Here is a 25,053-nt window from a genome sequence, read left to right as displayed (position 1 = left end):
GTCTATAGTTTGAAAGTCAAACCTCCTTTTCTTTGAAAATGGCACAGATAAGGAACCATCTACAAAAACCATCTTTGACAAGGCTGTGAAGTCCCTTGCTATCGGGTATCTTCAGTATCTTTTCTTTGTTGCCAAAGCACGTCCCTTGTTCCATTTAACTCCTCTGCTCTGACTCTTCACTGGGGGCTGACTCATATGAGAAACAAAGGTCCAGCTCTACTCTCTTAAAATGTCTATAAGCAAGAGTCGACAGTCATCAGGAAATATTAGTAAGAAGTTTATGGGCATCCTGAAAGTAATGAGTTTGTTTTTTAAAAAATGTTAAATATATCATGCTTATAAAATTTTGATTATGCTTATATGACACCACAATTCATTTTAGCTGTTTTCTCCAACCGGAATTATTTTAAGGCATGGCTATAGAATTCAGGGAAATGAAGGGAGAATCAGGAGAAAGAAAAAGTGAATCCATCCCTGAAACATGAGGTTTAAAGACTGAAAGAGAACGTTCAGGATCTTCATAGTTAGAGGCTCCAATTTGGAATTAGCCATAGATATCCACCATGAGAAGCTTGGGAATAAGGAATAGGGAGCTACAGAATTGAAACTCTAAGTATCCACCCTGGCTTCTTTAAGAAAGTTTTATTGAGAGTTTTAATCTTCCAAAGCTTAACTCTCATCCACATCCAAAAGATAAATATATGAGGATGGAAAACTGTCCAGGAAATGAATGGCCTGTATGTGTGAAAATCATAATTCTGTAAAGGCACTTTTCAGTCACCAGGAGTTATTTTACAACTGAAATATGAGGCAGAAATGATGTGGATAAATATTGAAAAATCTGCACAGTAGTTTTATCTGAACTATCCAAAAGTCTATGATTTGAAAATTGGAAAAGAAAATAGATGATACATTTTACAACACTTATGTCACTTAACTGGGCCTGAAAGACTGTGCAGGAAAATATCCTGTGTTAGAGGATGCCTTGCTTTTACTCCAGCAAAATCCAGGACTTTTAAAATGAGCATTTTAAGCACTCAAAATGCCCAACTACATGGGCTTGCTTAACTAAATCCTAGCACATTCATGCAATGGTGTGTCTTCCTGCCTTTAAAAGTGATGATGATTGACTTATTTCGCTCAGCTGGTATGAGGAATTCTTAATCTCAGGAAACAAACTGAGGGTTGCTGGGGTGGTGGGGGGTGGGAGGGGTGGGGTGGCTGGGTGATAGACATTGGGGAGGGTATGTGCTATGGTGAGCGCTGTGAAGTGTGTAAGACTGTTGAATCACAGATCTGTACCTCTGAAACAAATAATGCAATATATGTTAAAAAAAAAAAAAAAAAGAAGAAGATAGCAGAAGGGGAAGAATGAAGGGGTGGGAATTGGAGGGGGAGACGAACCATGTGAGACTATGGACTCCGAGAAACACACTGAGGGTTCTAGAGGGGAGGGGGTGGGGGGATGGGTTAGCCTGGTGATGGGTATTAAAGAGGGCACGTTCTGCATGGAGCACTGGGTGTTATACGCAAACAATGACTCATGGAACACTACATCAAAAACTAATGATGTAATGTATGGTGATTAACATAACATAATAAAATAAATAAATAAAATAAAAGTGATGATGAGACCTGTGTTTTCTGAGAGAGATATCTCCCACAGATGCAGTGAAAAAAAGAATTTACAAAAGAATGTGCCTATCAAGATTTAGTTTAGGAGGAGAGAGGAAGAGGGCAAGGTTATGAAAAGTAAATGAATAAATCCATGCATGATGAACAGATGAATGAACGAATGGATGAATGAGAAATGCTACATGCTTCTACACAGCTTTGGCATGGGATGATTTTTGCTTTCTCTCTGTAAACAATTAGTTGATTGAGGGTTTTCAAGGGATTGTGAGAGTGTTTTCCAGGGAGATTTAACAAGATAGATTTAGACCAAAAGAAAATGTTATCTGTCAGTGATAGTTGTCTATATTTTAAATCAAAAGTGCTCACTGGGTGGCTCAGTAAGTTGAGCGTCTGACTCTTGGTTTCAGCTCAGGTCATGATCTCAGGGTCCTGGGATCAAGCCCCACATCAAGCCCTGCATCAAGACCTACCTTGGGCTCTATGCTCAGTGGGGAGTCTGCTTAGTGGGGAAGGTTCTCTCCCTCTCCCTCTACCCCTCCCCCTGCTCGCTCGCTCTCTCTAAAATAAATAAATCTTAAAAAAAGCAGAGGCCAGAATTTTTATTTTAACCCAGGCTGCTCAGAAAGTTCAGTCACACCTAGAAATAGTATTTCTTCAGTTGCTCCCAAGCTCTCTATATAGCTGTGAGTTTCATATTTTCTAAAACAATGTATTTCATGGTGACACTGAGTGCCTGGAGGAGGCTGAGTGAGACAGAGAAATTAATTTAAATTTTCATTTCTGATGCTTTCTTCTCTTTTTCCCTTTAACCCACAGAACGTTTACACAGTCAGCTTCCCCAAGCCTGGTTTCATAGAGCTGCCCCCTGTGCCAGTTGATGTAGGGACAGAAATCAACCTGTCCTTCAGCACCAAGAATGAGTCTGGGATCATTCTCTTGGGAAGTGGAGGGACACCAACACAACCTCGGAGGAAACGAAGGCAAACTGGACAGGTACCCTCATACCTGGTTGACAGTGCATTTTCCCTAGTGCTTATATAAAACATTTTATAAGGAGACTGGTGAGACATTTAGGTTTTATAAATTGCCTTTGTATTTTTAGACTTACATCGTTTATTTCCACTCTCATCTTTTTTAGGACAGTTATCTCCTCGAGGCTTTTCCTTGTTGGTCAGCTCTAGGTGCATGGACACTTGTATTTGCACCTGTATTTCATACGGGCTTAGCATATGTATATTTAAAGAGAGAAAGCTTCAAATATATTCAAATTATAATAATCTTCTCTTGTCTTGAAGTCCAATTACTTACCGCATCTATAGATATCTTGCTAGGGTCCCTTAAATTCAAATTTAAATTTCTTCTAGGATCAGTTTCCCAGTTTTGCTAGCCAACATGATGCAGTCTATTGAGGTCTGACCCACTCCAGCCTCTCTGGACACAGAAAAGGGAGAGAATGGACCTGGGATAGAAGAAGGCAAATAGAGCCCAACCCACACAAACAAAGACAGTAGCCTATGCTCAGGTTCCCTCATGACATGAAGAGAAAGCCCACAGAGTAAGGTGTGAACTTCAATTTTCATACCCCATAGCCATTTGATTCTGTTAAAAATGATGTCTTAGGCATCATAACCCTTTACTGCCTTGATATTCCTCCAGCAGTTTTGATCTTATGTTTTTAAATACATGCATTTTTCCATTTAATCTTGTTTTTCTCAGTGAAAGAGTTCATAGGAATTATCTAGTCTGCCATTACCAAAGAATGCAATGCTTTACAAATATGTCCTTAAATACGCATGCATCCTTATAAACCAGGTTGTGTTGTTTGTGATTTTATGTGTTTTTAAAATCACATTTATCCTTTAAAATTGAGTAGTCAGTAATATGGTTGACCCTTCAACAATATGGGAGTTAGGGACCCCAACGCCCCCCTCAGTCAAAAATCCACATATAGCTCTTGACTCCCTAGTGACTTAACCACAAATAGCCTAGTATTGACTGGAAGACTTGCTCATAATATAATCACTAGATTAATACATATTTGTATGTTATATGTATTATATACTGTATTGTACACTGTATTCTAAAAGTAAGCTTGGGAAAAGAAAATGTTATTAACAACATCATAAGAAAGAGACATACATTTACAGTACCATACCGTATGTATCTAAAAAAAAAAATCCACATATAAGTGAATCCACACAGTTCAAAGCCATGTTATCCAAAGTATTATATAATAAATCTTATTCTTTGCCCCCCAAAATTAAAGACTAAACAAAATAAATTCAAAGATGTGTAACCATGAGTAACTTGGGTTATCTCAGGAATACAAGAGTATTTCAATATCAGAAAATCTAAAAACTATATAAACATCTCAGTAGATGCTGAGAAACCACTTGGCAAAATTTAATACTCATTCCTGATTTAAAACAAACAAGCAAACAATCCAACATAAGAATATGGATGGATATTAGAAACTGAAGAGAAATGAAAAAAAATATGACATACTGTATGATATCATTTTTACAGATTTCTAATACAAGTAACACTAAACATAGGAGCTACTGGCTGGCTCAGTTGGTAGAACATGCAACTCTTAACCTCAGGGTTGTAAGTTTGAGCCCCACATTGGGTGTAGAGATTACTTGAAAATAAAATCTTTTTAAAAAAGTAACACTAAGCAACATATTGTTTACAGGTATATATGTGAGTTTCCAGAAATAATTTTTAAAAAGCAAGGGAATGATAAACATAAAATCCATGTTAGTGGTTACCTCTGAGATGGTGAATCTGGGGGATAGTGTTGGGAGGAAACTCACAGGAGATGCAACGGATTGTTTCTTAAATGGGGTGTAGTTTTACTGGTATTCATTTAATTGTATAATTGGGAACATGGCTTCATGTCTCATATTTTGAGGAATGTATCAAATAGTCATAACAAAAATATTCTTTAAAGAAGAGAGGGAGGAAAAAGTGTTATTTTCTCTCATTTCTTACTGCACATAAGCACTGAATACATATAATATTTAAATTTCCTCTTAAATTCCTTCTCTTTTAATCCTGAAAAATTATTTTCTCACCATTACAAATGATGAGCTAGGTATAATAAAAGGGCCAGATCAAACATTCTGAAGTAGATTTTCACTAACGAATATGTGTTTCCTAGGTCACTGTCAGATAATTAAGCACCACCTACTGGCTCCAAATTTCTCCTCATCAAGACTAAGTAAATGGACTTAAATCACCAGCTTTCAGGATTGTTCTTAAAATAGAAACTGTGCCCATTAAAACAATTAAAAAGAAAATATTAAGTACTATAATGCAAAGTAAATTGGAAATAATATGTTAATGTTTCAACATTTTATTGATAATAAATATTCATTTTTTAAAAATCTCATAGTAAGTGCTATTTGAAAGAGGAAACAATGTTAAATGGTTCCAGTCGGTTATAGAATCAGTGCTGGTTATGTTGACATATTTTCTTTTCCAAAGCTAACGTTTTGATGCCATTGGGTTATTTGTGATTCTGTTCTGCTAAAGGAGTTTGTTTGTTACCTCGAACAATCAATCCAGCTGAGAAAATTTTAATTGAGTGAGTAGTTTGCAGTTGCCCCTTTAGTGAATGGTGAGCACTAGTCCAGGTCCTCTGGACCTTCTGTGTTGGACACACAGCTGCCTAGACAATTCAGTAGATCACTGGAGACATTTTGATGTTTGACTGAAACCGTCTCCACCACCTCCGGTGACTCGTGGAGGACCGAGTGATCATCGTGTAGCAGGCGCCCTCACGTTCCACAAGAAAGGGAGCACGCGTGGCTTCAGCTTTGGGGACTAGCACTGCACTCAGGCTCCCTGGAGTTCATAATCTGATCTCAAAACCATACTGGTTGCTATAGTAACAGTAGCAAGAAGAAAGCAGTCATGTTTGTGGATGAAAAATTGTCTTCCTTCTTTCTAAATGTGGGAGACAGGTTACATGTTGGTGATAGCAATCTATTCGACCAGCTCAGAGAACATATTGAAAGCTAATCACTCAAAATGCCATGAGATTGGGAGTCAGATCTGATGTCCAGAAGCTAGCTGTCCACTTGTGAATATAAGGAAGGAACCCTTTGTTTCCTGATGGGTTTTGCAAGTTAGAGACCCCAGTGCAAGCACAGCTGTTCCCTTCAGCATGGCAGATTTGCTTTGCAGAGACTGCTGTATTACTACATCCACTTTCCACATCATCTAACAAGTAACAATGGTCAATGATTAAAAAGCTATTCTCAGCTGCTTTAAACACTCTAAGAAAATACTGAGTCTTTACGGGCTCAGGTAAGATCTCCGAGCCAAGGAATCTGCAGTTCTGTCCGGGAACCTCTAAGACTGTCATAGTTGAGACCCCTCTTTAATCTTCCATGACCACTTGCTCTTGCAGGCCTATTATGCGATATTCCTGAACAAGGGACGTCTGGAAGTGCATCTCTCCATGGGCACAAGAACAATGAGGAAAATCGTCATCAAACCAGAGCCGAGTCTGTTTCACGACGGGAGAGAACATTCCGTTCATGTCGAGAGAACTAAAGGGTAACAATAGCTCTAGACAATTTGTCGTAACTAATGTCAACTCCCCTGCTCACATGACCCTCTGGACCTTTGTATGTGTGGTCATACAATGCATTGCAAAACTGTCAAGTAGCTTAAGTTCATCTTCTTGACATTTCATGTTTCCGGGAACCTCATGTCCCTTGGCTCCTGGGAATTCTCTTCACGTTTTTACTCTGTGCAGTTCACCACTCTCGCTTTGGAAAAACCGAATGCCTCTTCTGAAGCTATAGATAAGAAAAATCCCTCCCTCCCCCCGCACCTTTCCAGTATCCTCCTCTCAGTAAGGTAGGTGCAGAGAGAAGCACACAGAACTCAGCTGGACCCCACAGCCTTTGGTGGCGGGTCTTTCATTCAGGTCCCAAAGCTGAGAAACCTGTCACAGACCCGGAGTGCGGCTGCCATGGCAGGACCTCCTGAGAGCTGCTAAGTGCCTGCCTCATCCCTGCACCCCTTCGCTGCCCAAGGGGTGCGGGGGTCCCTGCAGAGTGGCTTCAGGAGGGAACAGAGCCCAAGGGAAAGACTGGAAAAGCTGCTGTCCACCCATCAGTGCATTGAGGTTGCCTCTCTGAGGGTCCGAAAGAGCACTTGCTTCCCAGCCCTGAGTCACGAAACTGGCAGTGACCACATTATAAACCAATCTCTCATTTCTTCAGAATGCTGGGGCACTTGGTATTTCCTTTACTGGGAAAGTCGTCTGTATTTTCATCAAAATGTTATATGACAACTCAGGTCATTCGTTTAGAAGGACAGTTAGAGAAAAGGAAACCAGAAGCCCCGAGACTTCAGACCTCCAAGCCAGCAAGTCACTTAATTAGAGTTAAGACATAGAAAAGACCTGGAAATCAAATGTGAGGAAACCTCAAGACACAGAGGTTATTTTTTAAAAAAAACAATAGTAGGAATGTGTAGCAATAGTTCAAGTGAGCAGATGCTATTCTATACAGACCTATATTTTCTAATTATCCCCTTGTGTGTAAAACAGTTTAGATAAGTAACAAGAATGTTTTATCTTCCAAGTAATGATAAAGCTTTCCTTGGCTTTTTATTATTATTATTATTATATAGAGCATTAGGTTGTGGGCTGAATTGATACTAAGCATTCTTGCAGAATATCTACTAAGTGAGATGTTTAGAAACCATGATTAAGACAAATGAGGGATCGATATTTGGACAAACTAAGAACTTTTTCTATCCTAATAGCCAGATATTGTGGTCATGGTCTCTGAGGAGGATTGCAAACTGAATTTTCTCATTTGAATCTTACAGACAGCTCTAAAATATTGTTTTACATATCTCCCGGACTAGATTTCATGTTCTTTGTCAAACATTAATCCTTTTCATTGTCGGAAGGACTTTTTAACGTCTTTAAAATTTAGGGAATTTCAATAAACAAGTGCAGATTTGAGAAATACAGTTGATAAAAAAAAAACATCCGGAATATGTTATTTTGTAGAGAAAAGATTCTGACGTTCCCCAGTGCATTATGATGTTGCGCTAAGGTGTCCTTTTAACAGGTGTCTCTTCAGGAAGGGCATTTTATTATGCCAACTTCACAGCTGTTGGCCATTAATCCAGACTTTATTTGATTAAGTTCAGTGTATAGTACATCACTGAAAACTGGTCATTCAGTTAATTGGCCATATAAACAAACAGTTTTGCCATTCGCTGTTAATTAAAGGATAATGTATTGGACATATTAGTGGGTAGTCACTGAACTCTGTGGCAAAGCAAGAACACATTTGCTACCATCATGTCTCTTTCAGCACTCTAAGGTCAAACACAATCACACCTATCCTTTAAGCAAGTGCTTCAATTACCTGATTAACCAGAGATCGCTAATGACCCTAAAAACTTTACCTAGAAACATTTTTTAATGCTTTGTACCTATTCTATGGCACACTCTGTGTCAAATGCTAGACACTTTTAACACCTCCAACTGTGCTCACCAACTTTTTTCTTACCCTTTTGTGTGACCTCAAAGATTGTATTATTTCATGTTGATTATGATACTCTTGTTAATTTGGAAATATTTGCTTTCTCCCAACACTATTCAGATCATAAGTGTCAGTTATCGCTTCTTTTCCTAAAGCCCTGGATAAGATGGTGATTTTAATACCACCTTACAAAATTATTGAATTTTTATCAAACTGAGAGGCAAACTTTTCAAGATTGTTCTTGCCTTATTCTCTCCCCCTCTGCTTCTCTTTACACTTCCTCCCTCAACCTCTCTCCTTTTCTACCCCTTCCTCTGAAAAAAATCTCACTTGAGTCACTTTGGTGTCTAATTCTGTGGTCCAGTGGTCCAGTGATCCCTGCCTTCTATAATTGTTTTGCCCTCTAACCCTTTTCCTGAATTCCACCTAAGGGGCCAGTTGTTCTGACTGGACAAAAGCATTCAACCCTAAGAGTCTGGAGTAGATGCATAGGCAAGTAGTTTTCTCCTCTGTGAGAGCATTCTTCATACAGGTATAGAATTAGCCTGAAGGCCACCAAAGTTAGATCAAATATTTCAGGAATAATCTGGGATTTCCAGAATGGTGATCGTGATTTGGACACTGCAACCCAAATATTTCTTACCATCCAAAATATGTTCAATCAAAATAAAATTGCAGGGGCCCCTGGGTGGCTCAGTCGGTTAAGCATCTGAGTCTTGATTTCAGCTCAGGTCATGATCTCAAGGTCATGAGATGGAGCCCTGTGTTGGACTCCATGCTCAGTGGGAAGTCTGCTTGGGATTCTCTCTTTCCCTTTCCCTCTCCCTCTGCTCCTCCTCCCCCACCCTTAATGCAAGTGTGCTGGGACTCATGTATGCATGCTCTCTCTCTCTCTCAAATAAATAAATCTTTTTTAAAAATAAATAAAATTGCAGACGTTGTCCTCCATGTAAATTACAAATGTCAGGACACCTACTTCTCTTAATATCTTCTTGCGCATATATAACCCATTTGGCAGTCGTTTGAAAGCAAAAGCTTAGACTGATATTCCAAACAAACAAGAAACAGAATATTAGTAATGAAATGTCTAATTATGGAACTCTAAGAATCAACTGTTGAACTTGTAAGAAAATACAGCTAACCTGTCATAATACTAATAGTAATGTTTATTATAGTGCTTTTTGCATATAATAGGTCCTCAGTAAAGAATTACTTAAAAAAGAGGAAATACACCAGAATCATAATGGATATATTGGTAATGTTCCTCTTTACAAAAGAACTAAATACGTGATCTAGTTTGGTGCTCCTAGAATGTAAAATACAAGCAGGATTTAGCTAGTCTTCTAGCGATGCCCTTATTAAGTAATACAGCTTCAGTACAATCCCTTAATTAATGTTTTCCATAGCTTAAAGTAGATATTTTTATCCTCATTTTATAAATGAATGAAGTGAAACTGAGCAAGATTAAATAACTGGCCTAGGTCACACAGTAAGCTTCTACACTAATACTTAATTCCAGTCTGTTCCTTCTGAAAGCTCATGCTCATTCTCTATCTCCACCCTGTGATCTAGTAAGAAAGGACCACTATAATGGCCCTTGGGGCAGAACCAGATCAGACAGTCTACATCAGAAACATGAGGGCCTCTGGCTCTCTGAAACTCTAACCAAGGGCAGAGATATGCTCTCCTTGGACAATCTTTAATAGTGGCTTAAACCCCTCATTAAAACTCTTAGGAACATTGCTATGTCATGTTAGTAAGAGGTTGCTTTTAGAAAAAGAAAAAAAAAGAGGTGTGGGGGAGTGGGGGGGACTTCTCAGTGAGTCACACATGCCCAGCAGTGAGTGTTTTTCTGAAAGTCTCATAAAACCACCAGCATTCTTAGCAATAATGTTGAACCTCCTGATTTTTGCCAACACACTCTTCCAGAGTCTGGTAAAAAACCAATACGTCATTTCCCCCCATGTTTCCTTTGAAAATAAATCCAACCTGCTCCCTTTCCACTCCTTGAACCAATGACATTATGAGCACCAATGAAATCCAATTGTTTTTTCATTCTCTTACATCTGAACTGTCTCAAAGTGGACCAATTGCTCAGGACCATTTCAGAGTCTCTTTGCCCTGGTTTATTATTTCTAGTTCCACATGTGGTTTTTATTCTTTATAAAATCAAGTAAGATGACATTTTAGGACTGAGTTTTCCATCTAAGTACTTTGGTTTTCTCCCCAGATATGTAGTAAGTTTTTAGTAATCCATTCGTGATCCTCAGGCTAGTGACTACTACTAATAGTTTCATGCTCCCTGTTTGGGACTAAAATTCAAAACCTGCTTCTAGAACAAAAGAAAAAAATGCCTTTGGTCATTTTTGTCATCAGAACTCTTGTCTCCTTTGATTCTTTGCCCCAGGATCCAGGGATTGTTGTGAATAAGTAGCATGAGGTTCTCAATAGTGTGTGAGTTCTCTCTCATAAGCAAATTAGGGAAATTAATGAAACAGTCACTAAGGAAAATCATTGCAAGGAACAATTAGCATGATGTTCTTGCCTGCCTCTTCTATTCAAAAGCTAGCAGCTGGGGTGCCTGGGTGGCTCAGTTGGTTAAGTCTGCCTTCAGCTCAGGTCTTGATCCCAGGGTCCTGGGATCAGCCCTGCTTCCTGCTCAGCAGGGAGTCTGCTTCTCCCTCTACCTCTGCCCCTCCCCTTGCTCCTGCGCTCTGGCATGCTCTCCCTCTTGCTCTTTCTCATTCTCAAATAAATAAATCTTTAAAAAAATTTTAAAAAGCTAGCAGCTATGTTCTTTATAAAATGCCCTGTAAGTGTTCGCTGTCGAGTCCTGCAATCCAAACTCTCAGGAGCAGAGTTTGTCCCCCAGCAAGAAGATAATAGCTAGCACAAACCAAGAAATAAAGAACAGAACAGCATGTGCCCCATGCTGTGCTAAACCCACTGAGCCTTTTGCGATTAGACATAAGCACACTGTACGGAAGCCTCAGCTCTACAGGCTTCTGTGTCGGGCCGCTGTTGTCAACAGCACCAAAGGCTAGGCTTGTAGCCCCACCATCACCACCTTTCAGTCAACTCTCAGGGAGAGCTAACCAGGGAGGCAGAGGGACAAGATCCTGAGAAGCAGTATCATTAGCTTAGTGTAGAATTCCTCACTATCAAATGTTGGCTCCCTTAAAAGCTCCTGGAGGAAGGGGAGAGGGGTAGCAGGAAAAGAGTTTGATTTTCCAACTATACTGGATGTTATGTGCTTAATACTGCTTATTTTCACTGTTTTATCAGCATCTTTATTGTTCAAGTCGATGAAGACAGAAGCCATATGCAAAACCTGACAGTAGAACAGGCAATCCAAGTTAAAAAGCTTTTCGTTGGGGGTGCTCCACCTGAATTTCAGCCTCCGCCTCTCAGAAATATTCCTCCTTTTGAAGGCTGTGTATGGAACCTTGTTATAAACTCTGTGTAAGTACCTCTGCTGGCTACCTTTTTTTTTTTTTTTTTTTTTTTTTGTATGGGGATCACTCTACACTCTATCTAAAACCAAGGCAGGGTGGGCAGAGAGGAAACAATGAAGAGCTTCTCATTAGATTTTTTTAAAAATTGCACTGATGGCCTTTCGAAGGGGGAGGGAGAATTTAATTGTAAGGCAGCGAGACAATGAAAAATAATAAAAAGTACTTGATTTTAATTCTTTTCCACTAGCCCCATGGACTTTGCACAGCCTGTATCCTTCAAAAATGCGGACATTGGTCGTTGCGCCCATCAGAAGCCCCCTGAGGATGAAGATGGAGCAGTTCCAGCTGAACTAGTGACCCAGCCGGAGCCAGTCCCCACCCCTGCCTTCCCCACACCCACCCCAATTGTGGCACATGTAAGTGTTTATATTCTAATGCTTTTCATTTTTAACTGTTTTCAGAGAGAAGATAATTCAGGATAGCTAGTATGCTCTACTCCTAGAATTAGAGGGAGGGTAATTGATCCTTACATCTTTCCTGGATCACTTTTACTTATATATCTGTTCTGCTTTAATTTTCTTCCTTATAAAATGGCATGTGTTTTCAGCTGAAAAGTTAGCATAGCCAAGAAACATCTACAGAATCAAAAACGAGATTCACCTATCATATCACCACACGGAGGCAACCATATTAATTTTCAGTCCCTTTTATTTGCATTTTAAATAGTAGATCTCATATCATGTATATCATTCGGTATTCTGTTTTTTAAAACTGGTAATACATAATTAAACATCAAATGTGTATGTCTGATTATGATACTGACAGGCCATGTCCATGGACCCAGAGAGGGTCTCACAGGACCAGCCAAGAGGGTCCTTGGCTTCTCGTGGGATGGAAATCAAACATGAGCCCACAGGAAGTGAGAGCAGAGTTTATTGGAGATACAGAGAGAGCACATATATTCGGAGGGTCTGGGAGACTCAAAAAGGAAAGGAGTATGAGTCTCGTCTTTGTTCGGGCCTGGGGGGTTTTTATTGAGAATTGTGGTCCAGTGTACATGTCCTGTTCTCTCAGGCATCTAGGAACTGGTTAGAACAAACACAAGGGCCCAGGTATTTTTCCTTGGAGCCAGGGGACCTTGGCGTCAAGATTCTAGGCTGGTGATCTGGAATACATATATGATAGCTTTGTCTGGCCATTCTCACCTGGTCCTTCCTTAAATGTTATCTATTCTAAAGAAATCATTAACTCTTTGTCCCTTCCAAGGAGGACATACACTGTTTGCATTCTGAGGTGTGTGCAAAGTGGGGTGAGGGCACAGGTCCTAGCGAGAAGAGAGGAGCAGAGGAGCAAAAAAGAGCAAAAAGCAGATCTTTTATGGAGTCCTTCAGTTTCCCTATCTCAATTACGTGTGTGTGTGTGTGAGAGAGAGAGAGAGAGAAAGACACACACACACACACACACACACACACACACACACACACAAAGAGACACACAGAATATTTCGTTGTACGGGAGGTAATCATTTCATTGATTGGAGCATGGGTTCCTGAGTGGACGGTCTGGGTTGCAATGCCTACAGTCCAGTCTACCATGTGTATGAATTTGGGAAAGCTATTTCGCCAGTCTATTCCTCAATTTCCTCATCTGTGCACTATTAATGACACATGAGTCTAAGAGTTAACGTGAGGACTTAATAATGTTTGTTAAATGCCTAGTATATACTAAACATTTAATAAATGGCATAATTACCATATAGTAATGATCATAATGACTGCTTCTAAGTGCTTACTATGTGCCAACCACTGCCTAAACAATTTCTATTCAACATTATATGTGATTTTCATAATGGCTCTGTGAACGATATGTCATCCCATCTTTAGTTGAGTTGATAAGAATTATCTAGCTTCAGTCACCCACCTACCAACACAGCCAGTAAATGGCAGGATAGGAATTTTAATCCAGTAGGTCTGACTATACAGCCTGGCTCCTTATCACTGCAACACTCTGTCTTTACAATTTATTCTACTTTTTCCTCAATTGTGGGCCATTTAGGGTGCTTTTAGTTTTTCACTATTAGAAACTATATTCTGATGAGTGCTTCTCTATACCAAACTTTCTCTTTGTTTATTTTCTTCAAATAGATTCTTAGATGGATAATTACAAGATTAAATGATGACTATGCCTAAGGTTCTCAAAACATATATCTGAATTACTTTTTCCAAAGGTTCCATCAATTTACATTCTCACCACCAATATATCCAAGAGGGTGGATCTCACTATACTCTGACAGCACATGCATCATATTTATCATGCTTGCCAATTGATGGGCGGAACATGCTGTCTTGAGCACAGATTTTGAAACCTCTTGAACATTTCATTTTCTTCCTTAGTTTCCATGATGGAACTGGTTGTTCTGTAGAGCAGTCTGCTCCTCATCACTAGAAATAATTTGAGCTTATGTCTTCTCTAGCATTCCTTCCAGGATTTGAAAATAGCTAAGTCCTTACACTTGTGATGAGCATAGCATAACATATAGACTTATCGAATCAACTATGCTGTACACCTGAAACTAATGTGACATTGTATGTCAATGATACTTCAATTAAAAAAGAAAAAGAAAAAAATAGCAAAGTCTTTCTCCCCAGGATAAATAGTCAGTAATCTCAAGCATTCTTCATGTGACCTAATTTCTTTAAAAAAATTTTTTTAAATTTATTTTATTTTTATTTTCTTATTGAAGTATAATTGACCTACATTATATTAGTTTCAGGTGTATGATGTAATAATTCGGTATTCATATATTGCAAAATGATCACCACAACAAGTCTAGTTAACATACATCAAAGTACATAGTTACAGAATTTTTAAAAATCAGAACATTCTTTTTTTTTATTATATTATGTTCATCACCATACATTACATCATTAGTTTTTGATGTAGTGTTCCATGATTCATTGTTTGCGTATAACACCCAGTGCTCCATTCAATACGTGCCCTCTTTAATACCCATCACCAGGCTAACCCATTCCCCCATGCTCCTCCCCTCTAGAACCCTCAGTTTGTTTCTCAGAGTCCATAGTCTCTCATGGTTCATCTCCCCCTTCAATTTCCCCCCCTTCATTTTTCCCTTCCTACTATCTTCTTCTTTTTTTTAACATATAATGTATTGTTTCAGAGGTACAGGTCTGTGATTACACAGTCTTACACAATTCACAGCGCTCACCATAGCACATACCCTCCCCAGTGTCTATCACCCAGCCACCCCATCCCTCCCACCCCCCACCACTTCAGCAACCCTCAGTTTGTTTCCTGAGATTAAGAATTCCTCATATTAGTGAGATCATATGATACATGTCTTTCTCTGATTGACTTATTTCACTCAGCATAATACCCTCCAGTTCCATCCACATCATTGCAAATGGCAAGATTTCATTCCTTTTGATGGCTGTATAATATTCCATTGTGGGGTGTGTGTGTGTGTGTGTGTGTGTGTGTGTGTGTGTGTGTGTGTGTGTACCACATCTTCTTTATCCATTCATCTGTTGGTGGACATCTTGGCTCTTTCCATAGTTTGGCTTTGGCTATTGCGGACATTGCTGCTATAAACATCGGGGGGCACATACCCCTTTGGATCACTACATTTGTATCTTTGGGGTAAATATCCAGTAGTGCAATTGCTGGGTTGTACGGTAACTCTATTTTCAACTTTTTGAGGAAACTCCATATTGTTTTTTAAAGATTTTATTTGATTTATTTTATTTTATTTATTTTAGAAAGAGAGAGCGCGTGTGCGAGAGAGAGAGAGTGCAAGAGAGCGAGCATGAACAGGGGGAGTAGCAGAGGGAGAGGAAAAAGCAGACTGCCTGCTGAGCAGGGAGCCCAATGTGCGACTCTATTGGAGGACCCTGGGATTTTGACCTGAGCTGAACGCAGACACTTAACCAACTGAGCCACCCAGGCGCCAAATATTTTATTTTTTTTTTAAGATTTTATTTATTTGAGAAAGAGAGAGAGAGAGAGCGCACGGGGGGTGGGGGTAGGGGCAGAGGGAGAGGGAGAAGCAGACTCCCTGCTGAGCAGGAAGCCCAGCATGGGGCTCGATCCCAGGACCCTGAGATCATGACCTGAGTTGGAAGCAGATGCTTAACTGACTGAGCCACCCAGGCACCCCCTCATGTGACCTAATTTCTAATTCCCATAGTTCCACTGATAAATATTCTTAAGTTTGAAATATCCCTTTCAAAATGTGGCACCTCGAAAAGACCATATTACTCAAAGTGCTCAGTTCAGGGGACAGCAGTACCTCTCATTCCTTTGGTCTGTCCTTATATTTTACACCTGAGAATACTTTAATGTTTTAAACCAACAGATCTCGCTATTAGCTCATCATCAGGTCCCCTATTCAGTCAACCACAATCTTGGGGGCCTTTGTAAGACTTGAACTTCTCTTGCATCAGGTGTCTCAGCCAGCCAGTCTTGACTTGGTACAGTTAACTGGTGGAGAAGCCTGCTGGTCCCCAGTGATTGCCTTTCTTTTATAAGTGCCCACACAAACTTTGTTTTATAGGGAGTGTCAAGCATTTCTGTCCATGGTTTCTCGAGATCACATTTTTTTCCCTTTTTCTGAAAATAAAGATACTTTCCCATCTGGGACTGGAGATTTTAACTCGTTTAAGTTTTCTTGTAACCTTCTGTTCTAATTCCAATTTCCATTTTCTCTCAGCAGTGTATGTTTTAACTTTTCCAAAACAGAGCATCCCACTTAGACAAGACAAAAGCAAAAGAGAAGTTGAGTGGCAGTCCTGTGGGCTGGTGTGCAAAGACTCACAGAACATCAGAGCTAGAAGAGACCTTAAAGATTCTGACTCTTAACTTACACATTGGAAAACAAAGCCCTAGAACATACCTCATGGCCTGTGATCACACACATTATTGATAGTTGGCACTAAAACCCAGGTATCTAAATTCCAACAGCTATCTCCCCTTCTCTTGCACTTTATAATTGTTTATGCTATGTGGGCATAATTACATTTCTTAGAATTTCCATCCCTATTGAGTTATATTTCTTCAGTTTCAGATCATGGAACTATACATATCTTTTAATTTGATTTCTTTTATTTTTGTTCTTTGTGTGGAGAGAAGTGTCTGCTTTTTAAAGGTGACTAAAAGTTAGAGGTTTGACAATTTATAACATAATCTGTTAAGAGCCTACTAGATGCAAAAATGAATATGATATCATCATTGCTAGCAAGGGAAAGACAGAGAAGCAGATCTGAGAAATCAGACATTAATATAAATGTCAGAGTGAGCGAGTATGGGTGGAGGTCAGTTGGGATAAGTGTGGAGTGTGGGCTACAAACACAAACTGCTAGTTTTCAAGATTGAAAATTGGAAACATGGTAGGGTGTCCCATTAAATGCCATCCAAACAAAATGATTAGTGGTTTCTGGAAGTGTAAAAATAGGTTATAAAATGCAAATTTTAATATGTCATCACACTCTTGTACATAAAATCTTTCAATTGAAACAATACAAAATGATGATGACATACTTACGACATTATGTGAAGTGGAAAAAACAGTATATAAAACCATACATACTGCATAATCACATCTACATCAACAGATAGAAAAACACATTTAAAAAACCCTTGCAAGAAATATATCAGATGCTAACGGCAGATGGATTATGGACTAGAGATGATTTTCATCATCTAAAAGAAAATTCTTACATGTGTTTTGTTTTTATAACTTTTTTAAAAAGAGAAATCAAAAGCAGTGGCTTTCCACCTTTATTCCTCTGCAGCATCCCACTAGAGAGCTGATTTCCCCTCTGGGGAAGTGCGACGTGGTGAATGGCCCCCTCACGCCCTCCACGTTGGGGGCCACTAAGGAAGCATACTGGCCTTTACTCCAGTGGTCTGGAAACTGGGCCTGCCCACCTGCCCTGCCATAGCCCACCTACTTTTACTCACTGGATTCTGTCGGGTTACTTGTCCTCTCTAAATGTAAGACTGACCCATTGAAAAATAAGGAGGATACTATCTACCTGCGAGGATTATCGTGAGGGAATAAATGATACACTGTATGCAAAGCACCCAGCACATTGCCTGGCTCACAGTAATACCACATTCTTCTGTGGGAATAATTAGCCTTTCACACTTTTAGGGGGGAGAGCAAATGGAGAAAAGGGGGTGGGTATTCCGTGTTTCAACAACTACAGACTCTAGTAGGATATGGCTATTTTAACTCCAGTCTCGCATCATTTTCCATTCTCACCATCTTCTTCCTTTTTTCTAATCAGAATTTAGATTGTAAGAATGTAGTTAAGAACTAAGACAAGTTAATTCCTGATGTAGGAACTATCCTCTCTCTCTTCTAGCAGAGTGGACAGAAACGATCCCCTATTCTCGGTCCCCTTCTTCTTCTCCTTTACATCATCACACCCCTCCCTGCCAACATCTGACACCATGAGGATGGCATTCACTAGACCCCAGAGCAGTTTCAGGGTATCCTGAGAAAGCCCTGCCCCCATGAAATGGACTGTGTCAGCCCCATCATTAATATAGGGCCAAAACGCCATTGATCAGAGGGCATTGTATGTACATTATCTCATTTGATGGTGTGGTAGCCCATCTTCCCTTTATGCTTTTCTCTTATTCTTTGGCCCATTTAGAGCTGGATTAAATATTTCTACATATTGTATTTGTGGAGATTTCTCAGGGAGGGTGGGAGGGTGGGCTTAGAGAGGACTGTAGACTTCTACAATCACCATCTGCAGGTATATAGGGTGTTTATACCAAGTCTTTATAACCAGCACGGCCTGTGTGGATTTGTATACAATGAACTGGTTGTATTTTTTTTTTTTTTGCTTGAAGCTCATTGGAGTGTTGAATTTTGAACCTTGAAATCTGAAATGTGAACACTAAGAACAGTGATATAAATAGCCATGAAGAGTCCCTGTGTTGTTAAGGGCTTTGGAGAGTTGGGGGAAAGAAGCAGGCAGAGAAGGAAAGAATAGACCAAAAGAAAGCTATTTCTCTAGCAACTTTAATACTACAACTTTAAAAGCTAAGCACAGTCCATGCCAAAGGATGAATCAGTTGGACACTGATGTGTATTTAAAGGGAAAATACACATTTTCCATACCACAAGAAATCTCCATTCAGGCGTTAGTGTGTAAATATTACTACAAATGCCCAATATTTACCAAAAGAGCTCCTGTGCAGGGTGGTAACATAATTTACTTTCTCAATAAACAGCTTGAGTAGGGATTTTATATTTCAGAACATTAAAGTCAATGCCGTGGAAAGTGTCTTCCACTTAGTATTCATCCATTAAAAAAAGAGCATCACAAAGAAACCTCCCAATTCTCGGATGTGACTTTAGCCCACATTCGTTAGAGGGATTACTGACTCATGAAAGAAGAAAATGATGCAGTTTTTATGATCATTCATCACTCAGTGCTTTCAAGAACAAAGATGCCAGTTTTGATAAATGCAATTTAAATCTCTGTTCTGCACCAATCTGAATTCAAGGAACGCTTGCCTACCAATCATATGCTACCCTGAAGCCAGTAACTCATATCCGAGTGTCAGCCAACAGACAGCAGTTGGAAATGACCACTGCTTTCGTCTGACCTGAGGTGGGGTAACTGTGAGGCAAAAAAGTTTTCACTGTTACTAATCTGTGGCATGATCCATTTGCCTAAGCTCGGCTTTAGGAAGCGTGGCTTCCTTCACAGTCCTCTCCAGCTCTGCCACTGCTCTGATCAGCACGGGCACCGCCACATTCAGACTTCCCCCTTCCCACCTCCCCCCCACAAATCCTGTCTGCCCACAACTTGTCACCTGCCAAACAGAGACAAGCAAGCACGCTGTGTCCTCCAGATTCCATTTTCCTCCTTATGCACTAGCAGTACTTCAAAGAGTCCCCACAAGGTGGCAGGATTGTAACGTGTTGAGATTGATGAGCCTGTGGGGGGGTTTTTTTGTGGGTTTGTTTTTTTTTTTTATTATTACTGTTGTTTTAATACATTTCAAAGATAAGTGTTTCCAAAAGATGATGCCTTCCCTCCAGCTCACATTAGCTTGGAGGAGGAATTTGTCTTGCAACCATCATTCTTTTTCAAAGCTTCCTTAGAGGGACACATGGGTGGCTTAGTTGGTGAGGAATCAGGCTCTTGATTTTGGCTCAGGTTGTGAACTCTGGGTGGTGAGACTGAGACACCTGCTTTCCCCGCCAGGCTCTGTGCTCAGCGCAGAGTCTGCTTGTCCCTCTCCCTCCCCCTGCTTGCACTTTCTCTCAAATAAATAATTTTTTTAAAAAATTTTAAAAAATAAAAAGGTTCCTTGGAATTACCTCATTAGAAGACCCTTTTTCTTACCCCTTTGATTTCTCTAGGAAGCATGTTGAAAAATAAGATCATCTTATTCCTGTGCAAACCACAGGGTACTTTCTGTTCCATCTCACAAATTCCCTTTAAGATATTAGAGGGAGAAAAAAAATGATGCTTGAGCAGCAGGAGGAGCAGGGGGCCTCTGAGGGACTCTAGGGAGAGGGGGGAATCACTGGGGTCTGTGCCCTCCTGCATGCGTCCCAAGTCAGGCCTGGTTTCAGACTCACCCAGGGGAAAGTGAGGCAGCGCAGACAAGATCCAATCCTACTTGCCTTTAACCAAGTGAGAGGAGAAGGCTACACTTTCACCAAAAACATTATGGGAAAATTGTCTTCCCATTTATTTTTTTTCAAAGATTTTATTTATTTATTTGATAGAGAGAGAGAGACAGCAAGAGAGGGAACACAAGCAGGGGGAGTGGGAGAGGGAGAAGCAGGCTTCCCGCTGAGCAGGGAGCCCGATGCAGGGCTCGATCCCAGAGCCGCAGGCAGACGCTTAACGACTGAGCCACCCAGGCGCCCCTGTCTTCCCATTTAAATCTAAAACTACGTACATTTAAAAATTCTCCTCTACTAGCATTTCTCGGTCCTCTTCCAACTGCCAATTTTATAAAGGAAGGTGATAGACGTTTTATTCAAGAAATATTCATAATATCCATCCTGTTGCAAATTGATGATATAAAAGATCAGTCGGTGTCCTTAACATACAATGAACTTAGCATATGGGTTTTAGACTTTGAGGCTACCTAATAGAGTGACCTGTTTGTTATCACTCTCTTCTACAACACTGGCCAGTAGGACACTGTTTTGTTAACCACCATTACTATCTGCTCCTCAAAATCCGCCTGTTATAAAAGTGAAGCAGGAACTGGCCTTCTTCCTCAATTTCCAGTGGGTGTGTCACATAATGCTTCTTAGAAGAACCCTCACGAAGTCCCTGTCCTTTTCTGGTCAAAGGTTTTCCTAAAATAACGTAAGCAGGGTCTTCTGCATCTAGAAGATCTGACAGTATGTGACAGAGAACTGCTGATCAGCTCAGGGCCAGTGTTGGAAATCTCTGTCCAGTCTACCAGCAAGCAAGCTTCCTGTGGCGTTTGGGTCTCAGTGCCCAAAATATATAAAGACAGAAGTTCTCCATGACCTACAGCTACTACCAATAAAATGCCTGATCTTTACAATCACCACTTGGATCATTTAAAAAATTATATTAGAAAAGTTATTTTGTATTAATATTTGTAAGTAGTAGCGAGACGAGTGACTGCAATGATTAACAATAACAACCTGCTGGTGGTTTTCTTTTCGGCCACACATCATGGTTCCCTAATTCCTCAGCATCCACTGACTTTTCCGATCTCCCAGTTTTCAGAGCTGATGGGTTAGAGATGTTTTAGCCAAATTTTGCCCCTGATGGACTCACAGCAGGGAGGGTTCTCTTAGAGATTTCAGAGGAGAACTGCAGGCTACTAATGTTTGTAGCAGTGGGCCTCTGTACAGGAAATAGGGTGAGGTTGATAAATGATCCCAGTTCTATTAATAGCGTCATGGCTGGCTGAGACATTAAGCTACCAAAGCCTTTCCATTTGGGCTCTTTTTACAGGCAGTGTAATAAGAAAGGGGCCACATGTTGATTCCAAGAGAGGCCATTCAGCTATGCGAATAAATAGCATTTTCCTGCTCTACCCACTGGGTTTTTACATATCTGTATGAATTTCTGCCACAGTTTGCTCTTTGTAACTGACCATCTCCTGGGAAGCAAGAAGGGAAATACTTCCACGAAGACCAATTTTACAGCATTTCAAACACTTAAAGCCTTTTACCTGCTGTGGCAGCATGCTCCGTTTGACTAAGCTCAAGAGAAAAGAGAACAAGGCTTTTCCTCATCAAGTAAGAATGTCCTGTGCGCTGATGATTCATCTCATCTTCTATCTGAGAAGAACATTGTGCCATCAAAAGCCTGCCTTGGGCTGTTTGAGAACCTCTGCTGAGTCAGCGCTCACTGGGGTAGTGGCCCATCCAAAGCTATTAAGTGCAGATCTTAAAAACAGATGTGCTGTTTGAGAATGTGCAGGTTATTTATTTTCTCGAGTACTGCGTGTTCTCAAAGACTGCCGAAGCAGCCTGCACTTCAAGCTCTTTTGTGAAAATAGAGAACAGAGAAAGGAATTATGACTTCAGTAATTTGAGGAGCCTTGATTATCTACTGAGCTAAGGGTTATGCTGGCCAAACACAGTCCACCCAACCAGGACTGACTGTATCATTTGCAGGGCCCAGAGCAAAATGAAAATGCAGGGCCCCTTTTTCAAAAAAAAAAAAAAGTATTAAGAAACTCAAGATGGTGACAGCAGAGCATTAAACCAAGTAAGCCAGTCCTGCACCGAGCTCTCCCTCCTAAGAACCCCAGGAAGTGGATCTTTGAACAGTGACAGTTGAAATGGTATATGATGGGTTACATTAAAAATGTACTGGGTTGCCTAGCAACTGGCTCAGGGCCTGAATGGCCTGACTTGCAAGTTTAGATACACCATCTTGAAAGCCTAAATTCCTGGAAGCCTTCTAGTAGACAGATAATTTTCAAGAAAAAGTAATATAGTGGGAGACAGAAATGGGGAGGGCAAGAAAGAACACATTTTTTCTACTCATAACTTGGTGGCTAGCTTGTCATTTTCCCCATCCCATCTTTGAAGACTATAACTCTTCATAAGTAAGTAAACATGAAAAGGAAATTCCAGGTTTCTCAGAAACATCAACAGTTTTTTTTTTCTTAGAGGGTAATGAAAACATGAATTGATCAATAAATATTTTTGAGCATATTGATTTGGCAATTCAAAGGTGCACTATAAGAAAACGGATTCCCACTCACTGAACATTTCATAGGAAGTACCTACTATGTGGTAGAGTATAACGGAGATGAGTAAGAGACCGTTTTTCTTCTTAAGGAGCTTCAATAAGATTACACAAGAACATTAAGCGAAAATAGAAGAAATAATTAGATAACAGGATTAAATTTTTAAAGAGCAGAGTCCATAATCTCCTCTTTCTCTCCTGGGTAATTTTGCAGGGTCCTTGTGCGGCAGAATCAGAGCCAGCTCTTTTATTAGGGAGCAAGCAGTTTGGGCTTTCGAGAAATAGCCACATTGCAATTGCTTTTGATGACACCAAAGTTAAAAACCGGTATGTATTATTCGAAGATATTGGAAAAGAACTGATAAGTGGAAGAACGGAGTATTTGCACTTATTCAAGTTTTAATCAACTACACTTATTTAATGCAGTAAGCCTTTTAATTCACAGAGTAAAACAGAGAATCGAATTCTAGTGGCCTGAGCCTGAGGAGCTCAGTTTTGGAAATCAGCAGGAAAAGTGGATTTGGAAATCACCTGGAAAGTCCTCATCTCAAAGAACATTTTACTGTCCTTTATGAAAATTCACCCACGGGATCAGAGGCAACTTCATCTCAGAATAAGAATGCTTTTGTTTTTCAGTTTTATTTTGCATGCTTTCTTTCCACAGCCTCACAATTGAGTTTGAAGTGCGAACGGAAGCTGAATCGGGCCTGCTTTTTTACATGGCTCGGATCAATCACGCGGATTTTGCTACTGTTCAGCTGAGAAATGGATTGCCCTATTTCAGTTATGACTTGGGAAGCGGTGACACCCACACCATGATCCCCACCAAAATCAACGACGGTCAGTGGCATAAGGTAATAATAGTCCATGGGAGGTTGGCAGTGTCCCCTGAGGGGGTGCCGGGTGGCAGCCGCCAGCCTTCCCCTGGTGCAGATACAGTGTTGCCAGTGCAGATCCTGACCCTGCTGCTACTGGAATGTGGCTGAGGCTAAAAATAAAGCCAGCACCACAGACAACTGCCCAGCCTGGGGAAATGTAATCGGACCCGGCTGGGTCACACGCTTCATCATGGTACCACAAGATGCCATTATTACCATACCACTGTGGTTCCCAAACATCTGGCCACAAACCAGGGCCAGGTAGTTGAAGACATTTTTGCTACTCTCAGTGAGAAATGTGGGACGATGGAGCATGTTAATCTTAAATTAGCTCTATGTCTTCAGTATAAAGGAGTAATATTTGTCCTGAGATTGTATTTTCTTCCTTTTAAAAGGTGCCAAAATGGCCTCTCTTTTATGAATATTTGACAAACTTAAAAGCTGGGAAACTAAAATGGGCCCTAACACTTGCCCTCCCCTCCCCCATCACACCCCATACTGGTCTGTGAAAACCAAGAGTCTGAGAATCTGCTAGATCATGTTTAAAGGGCTCTAGGGCCACATTTCCGGCAATAACCATTTGGAACAACTTTTAAAACATTGGCCTTACACCCAGAAACTGGTACTATTATGGGCACAGAAGGCTCATCTGCCGCCTTACTGTCCTCTTTGGCATGACTGCAAATAGATAATATACTGCCTGATTAAAATGAAAACTCAGAATTTGTTTCTGCACCTGTGATCGCCTATTCAGTAAAGCTTCCCTTGGTCGACCAATAAAATGTTTAATTTTGAGAGTTTGATATTATTAGGTGGTGGATTTTATATATTAACATACTGTGACTTGGCATATCCTATAAAAAGTCAGAGGACCTGAAAAAATACAATACAAATGCAAAGTCAATCAATTTGTTATCTTGGAAATAAGAAATGGAATCTTCCTATTTGCCTGGGAGTTTATGAGTAGCAAATACGGGTCTTCATGAAGGAGTTCTCATTAAGGCTTATTCTCCTCTCTGGCTAATAGAATAAACAGGACACTTGAAAAACTGACAAATTGTTGGTCCACAATGCGTCTGGGATTAAGAAAGAAAGTCTAAACACTATAAGCAGCAAGTTAAGGAGGGATTTATTTTTGAAGATTTTTTTTTAAACAATTGCTTCCCAAACCAGAATAGATAGGTGTAAAATGAGGTCTTAATTATTCTAATCCTGATGTAGAGTCATTTTAAACCACCATTGTGCTCCAGCATTAGACTGGGTCACCCATTCCTTTTCCTAAACTCAGACTCAAGTTTTTTATGCCCAAGCCAGTCTTGAC

At 40.2% G+C, this 25,053-nt stretch overlaps 1 protein-coding gene across 1 annotated transcript in view; it reads left to right on the top strand.

Moving 5' to 3' along the window:
- Nucleotides 1–25,053, top strand: part of LAMA2 (laminin subunit alpha 2) — a 468,253-nt gene that overhangs the window by 421,667 nt on the left and 21,533 nt on the right. Inside the window, exons 55-60 of the mRNA XM_088023741.1 lie at nucleotides 2,452–2,628; nucleotides 6,053–6,201; nucleotides 11,442–11,618; nucleotides 11,859–12,027; nucleotides 23,069–23,181; nucleotides 23,519–23,708. Coding sequence (XP_087879867.1) covers nucleotides 2,452–2,628; nucleotides 6,053–6,201; nucleotides 11,442–11,618; nucleotides 11,859–12,027; nucleotides 23,069–23,181; nucleotides 23,519–23,708 — 975 coding nt within the window. The remainder of the gene's footprint in view (nucleotides 1–2,451; nucleotides 2,629–6,052; nucleotides 6,202–11,441; nucleotides 11,619–11,858; nucleotides 12,028–23,068; nucleotides 23,182–23,518; nucleotides 23,709–25,053) is intronic.

This window comes from Eumetopias jubatus, unplaced genomic scaffold (assembly GCF_037043125.1).
Source record: "Eumetopias jubatus isolate StellerSeaLion01/CBP00866 unplaced genomic scaffold, mEumJub1_p1.0 scaffold_6, whole genome shotgun sequence".
In the NCBI taxonomy this organism is placed as follows: Eukaryota; Metazoa; Chordata; class Mammalia; order Carnivora; family Otariidae; genus Eumetopias; species Eumetopias jubatus.
The sequence above is the reverse complement of the archived record's forward strand: the minus strand, read 5'-3'. Positions and strand labels throughout refer to the sequence as shown.